The 9,780-nt window shown below is 43.4% G+C and overlaps 1 protein-coding gene across 8 annotated transcripts in view; it reads left to right on the forward strand.

Annotated features, from left to right (window-relative positions):
- The window catches only part of CACNA2D1 (calcium voltage-gated channel auxiliary subunit alpha2delta 1), a 716,537-nt gene that overhangs the window by 617,562 nt on the left and 89,195 nt on the right, over positions 1-9,780 (forward strand). For all 8 annotated transcript variants that reach the window (XM_056573417.1, XM_056573410.1, XM_056573413.1 and 5 more), the window contains one exon: positions 6,360-6,434. In XM_056573417.1, coding sequence (XP_056429392.1) covers positions 6,360-6,434 — 75 coding nt within the window. The remainder of the gene's footprint in view (positions 1-6,359; positions 6,435-9,780) is intronic.

Consider the following 9,780-nt stretch of genomic DNA (forward strand, 5'->3'; position numbering starts at 1 on the left):
GCAGTCATCTCCTCCGCCAGCTCCTGCACCTCCTCCGCAGCGAGTGGCCGCTCCTGGGATACGCTTATCCTTGCCGGATAAGTTTGATGGGGACTCTGTTCGCACGAGGCGTTTCGTCTCCTCGGCTCCTCTCTCCTCTGGTCCCCTGCAATCCGTTCCTGTGCCTCCCGCCGTGGAGGCTATGCAGGTCGACCGGTCTCGCCTGACACCTCAAGAGAGGACACGACGCCGTATGGAGAACCTCTGCCTGTACTGTGCTAGTACCGAACACTTCCTGAGGGATTGTCCTATCCGTCCTCCCCGCCTGGAAAGACGTACGCTGACTCCGCACAAAGGTGAGACAGTCCTTGATGTCTACTCTGCTTCTCCACGTCTTACTGTGCCTGTGCGGATGTCTGCTTCTGCCTTCTCCTTCTCTACAGTGGCCTTCTTGGACTCTGGTTCTGCAGGAAATTTTATTTTGGCCTCTCTCGTCAACAGGTTCAACATCCCAGTGACCAGTCTCGCCAGACCCCTCTACATCAATTGTGTAAATAATGAAAGATTGGACTGTACCATACGTTTCCGCACGGAGCCCCTTCTTATGAGCATCGGATCTCATCATGAGAGGATTGAACTTTTGGTCCTCCCCAATTGCACCTCGGAGATTCTCCTTGGACTTCCCTGGCTTCAACTTCATTCCCCAACCCTGGATTGGTCCACTGGGGAGATCAAGAGTTGGGGGTCCTCTTGTTCCAAGAACTGTCTAAAACCGGTTCCCAGTAACCCTTGCCGTAACTCTGTGGTTCCTCCAGTAACCGGTCTCCCTAAGGCCTATATGGACTTCGCGGATGTTTTCTGCAAAAAACAAGCTGAGACTCTACCTCCTCACAGGCCTTATGATTGCCCTATCGACCTCCTCCCGGGTACTACTCCACCCCGGGGCAGAATTTATCCTCTCTCTGCCCCAGAGACTCTTGCCATGTCCGAATACGTCCAGGAGAATCTAAAAAGGGGCTTTATCCGTAAATCCTCCTCTCCTGCCGGAGCCGGATTTTTCTTTGTCTCCAAAAAAGATGGCTCCCTACGTCCTTGCATTGACTACCGCGGTCTTAATAAAATCACGGTTAAGAACCGCTACCCCTTACCCCTCATCTCTGAACTCTTTGATCGCCTCCAAGGTGCCCACATCTTCACTAAATTGGACTTAAGAGGCGCCTATAACCTCATCCGCATCAGAGAGGGGGACGAGTGGAAAACGGCATTTAACACCAGAGATGGACACTTTGAGTATCTGGTCATGCCCTTTGGACTGTGCAATGCCCCTGCCGTCTTCCAAGACTTTGTCAATGAAATTTTTCGTGATTTATTATACTCCTGTGTTGTGGTATATCTGGACGATATCCTAATTTTTTCTGCCAATCTAGAGGAACACCGCCGGCATGTCCGTATGGTTCTTCAGAGACTTCGTGACAACCAACTCTATGCCAAAATTGAGAAATGTCTGTTTGAATGCCAATCTCTTCCTTTTCTAGGATATTTGGTCTCTGGCCAGGGACTACAGATGGATCCAGACAAACTCTCTGCCGTCTTAAATTGGCCACGCCCCTCCGGACTCCGTGCTATCCAACGCTTTTTGGGGTTCGCCAATTATTACAGGCAATTTATTCCACATTTTTCTACCATTGTGGCTCCTATCGTGGCTTTAACCAAGAAAAATGCTGATCCCAAGTCCTGGCCTCCTCAAGCAGAAGACTCCTTTAAACAACTCAAGTCTGCCTTTTCTTCGGCTCCCGTGCTCTCCAGACCTGACCCTTCCAAACCCTTCCTATTGGAGGTTGATGCCTCCTCAGTAGGAGCTGGAGCTGTTCTTCTACAAAAAAATCCTTCCGGGCATGCTGTCACTTGTGGTTTTTTCTCTAGGACCTTCTCTCCAGCGGAGAGGAACTACTCCATCGGGGATCGAGAGCTTCTAGCCATTAAATTAGCACTTGAGGAATGGAGGCATCTGCTGGAGGGATCAAGATTTCCTGTTATTATCTACACCGACCACAAGAACCTCTCCTACCTCCAGTCTGCCCAACGGCTGAATCCTCGCCAGGCCCGGTGGTCTCTGTTCTTTGCCCGATTTAATTTTGAGATTCACTTTCGTCCTGCCGATAAGAACATTAGAGCCGATGCTCTCTCTCGTTCCTCGGATGCCTCAGAAGTTGATCTCCCTCCGCAACACATCATTCCACCTGACTGCCTGATCTCCACTTCTCCTGCCTCCATCAGACAGACCCCTCCAGGAAAGACCTTTGTTTCTCCACGCCAACGCCTCGGAATCCTCAAATGGGGTCACTCCTCCCATCTCGCAGGTCATGCGGGCATCAAGAAATCTGTGCAACTCATCTCCCGCTTCTATTGGTGGCCGACTCTGGAGACGGATGTTGGGGACTTTGTGCGAGCCTGCACTATCTGTGCCCGGGATAAGACTCCTCGCCAGAAGCCCGCTGGTTTTCTTCATCCTCTGCCTGTCCCCGAACAGCCTTGGTCTCTGATTGGTATGGATTTTATTACTGATTTACCCCCTTCCCGTGGCAACACCGTTATTTGGGTGGTCGTTGATCGATTCTCCAAAATGGCACATTTCATTCCTCTTCCTGGTCTTCCTTCTGCGCCTCAGTTGGCTAAACAATTTTTTGTACACATTTTTCGTCTTCACGGGTTGCCTACGCAGATTGTCTCGGATAGAGGGGTCCAATTCGTGTCTAAATTCTGGAGAGCTCTCTGTAAACAACTCAAGATTAAATTAAATTTTTCCTCTGCATATCATCCCCAGTCCAATGGACAAGTAGAAAGAATTAACCAGATCCTGGGTGATTATTTGCGACATTTTGTTTCCTCCCGCCAGGATGACTGGGCAGATCTCCTTCCATGGGCCGAATTCTCGTATAACTTCAGGGTCTCTGAATCTTCCTCCAAATCCCCATTTTTCGTGGTGTACGGCCGTCACCCTCTTCCCCCCCTCCCTACCCCCTTGCCCTCTGGTCTGCCCGCTGTGGATGAAATTTCTCGTGACCTTTCCATTATATGGAGAGAGACCCAAAATTCTCTCTTACAGGCTTCTTCACGCATGAAGAGGTTCGCGGATAAGAAAAGAAGAGCTCCCCCCGTTTTTTCCCCTGGAGACAAGGTATGGCTCTCCGCTAAATATGTCCGCTTCCGTGTCCCTAGCTACAAGTTGGGACCACGCTATCTTGGTCCTTTCAAAATTCTGTGTCAAATTAATCCTGTCTCTTATAAACTTCTTCTTCCTCCTTCTCTTCGTATCCCTAATGCCTTTCACGTCTCTCTTCTCAAACCACTCATCCTCAACCGTTTTTCTCCCAAATCTGTTCCTCCCACTCCTGTTTCCGGCTCCTCGGACGTCTTCTCGGTCAAGGAGATTTTGGCTGCCAAAAAGGTCAGAGGAAAAAATTTTTTTTTAGTAGACTGGGAGGGTTGTGGTCCTGAAGAGAGATCCTGGGAACCTGAGGACAACATCCTTGACAAAAGTCTGCTCCTCAGGTTCTCAGGCTCCAAGAAGAGGGGGAGACCCAAGGGGGGGGGTACTGTTACGCCGAGCGCTCCGGGTTCCCGCTCCTCCCCGGAGCGCTCGCTTCACCTCCTCCGCTGCAGCGCTCCGGTCACGTCCTCTGACCCGGGGCGCTGCGATCCTGCTGCTAGCCGGGATGCGATTCGCGATGCGGGTAGCGCCCGCTCGCGATGCGCACCCCGGCTCTCCTACCTGACTCGCTCCCCGTCTGTTCTGTCCCGGCGCGCGCGGCCCCGCTCCCTAGGGCGCGCGCGCGCCGGGTCTCTGCGATTTAAAGGGCCACTGCGCCGCTGATTGGCGCAGTGGTTCCAATTAGAGTTATCACCTGTGCACTCCCTATATTACCTCACTTCCCTTGCACTCCCTTGCCGGATCTTGTTGCCTTAGTGCCAGTGAAAGCGTTCCTTGTGTGTCCCTTGCCAGTGTTTCCAGACCTTCTGCCGTTGCCCTTGACTACGATCCTTGCTGCCTGCCCCGACCTTCTGCTACGTCCGACCTTGCTTCTGCCTACTCCCTTGTACCGCGCCTATCTTCAGCAGCCAGAGAGGTGAGCCGTTGCTAGTGGATACGACCTGGTCACTACCGCCGCAGCAAGACCATCCCGCTTTGCGGCGGGCTCTGGTGAAAACCAGTAGTGGCTTAGAACCGGTCCACTAGCACGGTCCACGCCAATCCCTCTCTGGCACAGAGGGTCCACTACCTGCCAGCCGGCATCGTGACATTTATTGTTAGCCTGCATATTATTTTAGATAATTTGTAAATATTGTGAGATACATTTAGTTTGCATAAATTATATTAGTGCTGTGTTAGTGCTCTACAATGCGCTGGAATTTTCAGTCTATATAAAAATATTCGGTAAAGTAATTTTTTTTGCTTATCTTTACCACATTTTTAATGCCATTAACATTCGGAAAATAAACTACTGTCCTGGCTATACAAAACGTGCAGAATTTTAAACATGTGTATATAAAAGAAGCCATGTATATCAATTTCATCTATGAAAAAGGCACCAGGCCACCATATTACTAGAGGTAGCCATGTTAATGGATTTTTAATGACAATACTTGTTATGAATTTAAAATAAATACAGATACCTCAATTGTAAAATGGCTACTTTTTATGCAATGTAATGTAATATTAAAACCTGAATAACATTGTGTAGGTCTCCCCTGTGCTGCCAAAAAGATCTAGCCTGTCAAGGCATGGCCTTCACAAAGCCCCTGAACATGTTTTGCTATACACATGTTTATTCCCTTTGTGTGTATTGGAAATAATCCAAAAAGGGAGGAAAAAAACCAAATTGGACATAATGTCACACCACACTCCAAAAATGGTCTGGACAAAATTATTGGCATACTTTCAAAATTGTGGATAAATAAGATTGTTTCAAGCATGTGATGCAACTTTAAACTCACCTGTGGCAAGTAACAGGTGTGGGCAATATAAAAATCCCACCTGAAAGCAGATAAAAAGTAGAGAAGTTCACTTAGTCATTGCATTGTGTGCCTACGTGTGCCACACTAAGCATGGGCAACCGAAAGAGGAGAAGAGAACTGTCTGAGGTCTTGAGAACCAAAATTGTGCAAAAATCTCAAGGCTACAAGTCCATCTCCAGAGATCTAGATATGCCTTTGTCCACAGTGTGCAACATTATCAAGAAGTTTGCAACCCATGGCACTGTAGCTAATCTCCCTGGGCGTGGACAGAAGAGAAAAATTGATGAAAGGTGTCAACACAGAATAGTCCAGATGGTGGATAATCAGGCCCAAACAAATTCCAAAGATATTCCAGCTGTCCTGCAGGCTCAGGGAGCATCAGTGTCAGCGCGAACTATCCATCAACATTTAAATGAAATGAAATGCTATGGCAGGAAACTCAGGAGTACCCCACTGCTGACACAGAGACATGAAAAAGCAAGACTACATTTCACCAAAATGAACTTGAGTAAGCCAAAATCCTTCTGAGAAAACATCTTGATGAGACCTCGATAGAGCTTTTTGGTAAAGCACATCATTCTACTGTTTACTGAAAACAAAATGAGGCCTACAAAGAAAAGAACACAGTACCTACAGGGAAATATGGAGGAGGATCAATTATGTTTTGGGGTTGTTTTGCTGCCTCTTTCACTGGGTGCCTTGAATGTGTGCAAGGCATCATGAAATCTGAGTATTACCAACAGATTTTTGGTACAGCTCAGTGTCAGAAAGCTGGGTTTGCATCCGAGATCTTGGGTCTTCCAGCAAGACAATGGTCCCAAACATATCTCAAAAAACACCCAGAAATGGATGGCAACAAAGCGCTGGAGAGTTCTGAAGTGGCCAGCAATGAGTCCAGATCTAAATCCCATTGAACACCTGTGGAGAGATCTTAAAATTGCTGTTGGGAAAAGTGCCCTTCCAATAAGAGAGACCTGGAGCAGTTTGCAAAGGAAGAGTGGTCCAACATCCCGGCTGAGAGGTGTAAGAAGCTTATTGATGGTTATAGGAAGCAACTAATTTTAGTAATTTTTTCCAAAGGTTGTGCAACCAAATATTAAGTTAATGGTGCCAATAATTTTGTCCAGCCCATTTTTTGTGTGACATTATGTCCAATTTGTTTTTTTTTCCCTCCCTTTACTGTTAAATCCTTTTCTGTGAGAAATACTTCATTTTCTTGAAAAATTTCAGGGGTGCCAACATTTACGGCCATGACTGTATGTTTATGATGTTTTTTCATTTACAGAAATTCAATTATTTATATAATATATTTATATTTATATAATTTCAGTAAATAGTTTGTAATTTCATATATTTTTCTTTAGCTCTGTCCTAATGGATATTATTTTGCCCTTGACCCTAACGGTTATGTCCTGCTCCATCCAAATCTTCAACCAAAGGTATGAATGTATCTGTTAACATAAACGCTTTGCAATATAAATATAACTACTAATAATCATCACAGGAAATGCAACTTTGTCTATAATATATTCCTTCATGTAATAAAAGAAAGGTAAAGCAGGCGAAAACATCTGGAAACAAAATTTTAGTGTAACAAAATAATAACAATATGAAATTAAATAAAACTAGAAGGAAACATAAAAATAATAAAAGTTTAAAAAAAAAAAAAAAAGCAGTATCAGATCGCTGGAAGTTTTGTCCCTTGGAACTATAAAATACATTCAGGTTACCAATTCATAAACTACATTTGTTCTCAATACTTTTGTATAATGTAACTGGTTTAATAATAATGCATATTTGCATGAAAATAAATAAATAAATAAAAGCAGAGACTGTAACAGTCTCATACTCTACACAACTCTTACTACGTGTCTTACTGTAAAATGTAGATCAACAATCCATGTTGTTCCATTATGCAATTTTGTTCTGAAATGAAAACCCCCCAGCTATGTTCAACTATATAAATAATTTTGCTTTCTATCTCTGATTCATAAGTGGCAGGTGCTGGTTAACTCTGATCCCTATTGTTTAACCCTCTAGAGGTTGCAGTTAAAACTAGCCATTGCATTCAGACAGATAAAAACAGTTAAAGGGGAACTCCGGTGGAAACAAGTGGAAAAAAAATGTTTTTAAGAGTACATTGATACGTATGCAGATTTGATGCACAGGATTTTCTGTTGCAGATTTTAATGTAAACTAAATGACTGAGCACAGCTTCTAATCTGCAGTTACAAATCCTGCACATCTTATCTGCACAGGATCCTGTATGTGTGAAAGTACCCTAAAGGTGTATTACGGGGGAAAACTTTTTTTTTTTTTTTTTATCAACTGGTGCCAGAAAGTTAAACAGATTTGTAAACTACTTCTATTTCAAAATCTTAATCCTTCCATTACTTATCAGCTGCTGTATGCTACAGAGAAAATTGTGCAGTTCTTTCCAATCTGACCACAGTGCTCTCTGCTGACACCTCTGTCCATGTCAGGAACTGTCCAGATCAGAAGCATATCTCCATAGAAAACTTTTCCTGCTCTGGACAGTTCCTGAGAGGTGTCAGCAAAGAGCACTGTGGTCAGGCAGCTGGAAAGAACTTTACAAATTTCTCTGTAGTATATCTGTAGTATACAGCAGCTGATAAGTACTGGAAGGGTTAGCATTTTTAAATTGAAGTCATTTACAAATCTTTTTAACTTTCTGGCACCAGTTGATTTAAAAACATGTTTTTTTTTCCACCGGAGTTCCCCTTTAAATCCTCAATTATCGCTTCACACATTTTCTGCATGGAAATTTACCCATGCCAATATATGATGCAGATTTTACACATAAATTTCACCCCTTTAAGTAAATAATGCATCCACTGCATGGTACACTCAAAGGTTTTGCTGCTCAGTTGTCATGTGTGGACCTACACTTATAGGGATTGCAGCTTCTGTCTGTGTACCATGACAGGAGAGGTAGCAAAGCTGAGTGTAAGTAGTAGTGATAGGACAGTAATCTCTGCTACACCTGAATCCACACTGCTACATACATTATGACAGGACACAGACTCCACACTACATCTGACATACTAAACTTTGATACAGTAGACCTGAGTGTGGGTCAATGCAGATGTAGTAATGATCTTAGATGTAGCGGAGCCTCTTCTCTGGGACATATCAGAGCTGAGTCTGCATCCTGTCAGGAGCTAGCTCTCACTTCTGTCTTGATCTCTGTCAGGATTGGAATTACCGGAACACTGTGTAGGTGCACCATGCACATCACTGGTAACATCATATAGTTATTAAATGTACAATAAAGCACCATATACTCTGTCAGGATGTTCTTCTCACAGTATCCTCAAAGTAAAAGAAGTCCTACCTAGATGGAGCAGAAAAATAGGGGGCAGGGAACAAGCTTTTTCATTGTGTATTAAAGGGGTACTCCAGTGAAAACCTTTTTTCTTTTCAATCAACTGGTGGCAGAAAGTTAAACATATTTGTAAATTACTTCTATTAAAAAATCTTAATCCTTCCTGTACTTATTAGCTGCTAAATACTACAGAGGAAATTCTTTTCTTTTTGGAATGCTCTCTGATGACATCACAAGCACAGTTCTCTCTGATGATGTTATAATAATAATAACGCTTTATTTTTTGTTGTCCTTAGTGGGATTTGAACCCAAATCCCCAGCACTGCAAGGCAGCAGTGCTAACCACTGAGCCACCATGCTGCCCTTAGCATACATCAGCTATGCATCTACTATGCATGGTTGCTAAAATGGATAGAGATGTCAGCAGAGGTCACTGAGCTCATGATGTCATCAGTGTTCCAAAAAGAAAGGAATTTCCTCTGTAGCATTCAGCAGCTAATAAGTACTGGAAGGATTAGGATTTTTTAAGAGAAGTAATTTACAAATATGTTTAACTTTCTGCCACCAGTTGATTTAAAAGAAAAAAGGTTTTCACCAGAGTATCCCTTTAAGATGAGGCAAAAATGCATGACATGCAATTTATAGGACTTCACATGGTCAATGTGAGCTGATGCTAAAAGGATAACTAATAAAGTAACTCATTTAACCATATAAATGGCTTAATCAAATTATATTATTTCAATGGTTTATGTTTTGACATATTTACATTATAGACCATGTAGGTTATGTACACATTTGACTCATGTGAGCACAGTTTTGTTGATCATGATAATACTTACCATTATTTATGCCTTGTTTCAGAACTGTATTCTATATATAGCTGTTTATGTATATTCCTTGGTGTAAAAGCATTGTATTTATATACTGATGGTTTTCAATCTGCCAGAGACCAAAACTATCTGCCCCCCCCCCCCCCCAAAAAAAAAGAAAAAAAAAAAGAAAAAAAATCAATCACAGCTCAATTTTAATATCACCAGAGCTGGTTAAGACATGAAAGCTGAGATGGGATTGGTTGTTAGGGGTAAAACCAGACACTTTTGGTTTCAGGCAGATTGTTAGACCTGGGCCAAAATGTACTTGTTTAACTAATCCAACAAGCACATGCTTAAACTTTAAATTATTTCTTAGTTCAAATGGAAAATAATAAATCACTATACTATACATTAGAAACTACACAATAAAACTATATCAGTTTTTAGTATTCCTCTATTTTCTGTTGCTCGCATAGTGCCAACATCTTCTGTACCATTGTACCGAACTTGTCATCATTCAAGGGGTAATCCACCACAAACATCTCATCCCCTATCCAAAGGATAGGGGATACGATGTTAGATCACGGGGGTCCCGCCACTGGGGACCCCCACAACCTCTGTGCTGGC

This window comes from Hyla sarda, chromosome 4 (assembly GCF_029499605.1).
Source record: "Hyla sarda isolate aHylSar1 chromosome 4, aHylSar1.hap1, whole genome shotgun sequence".
Taxonomy (NCBI): Eukaryota; Metazoa; Chordata; class Amphibia; order Anura; family Hylidae; genus Hyla; species Hyla sarda.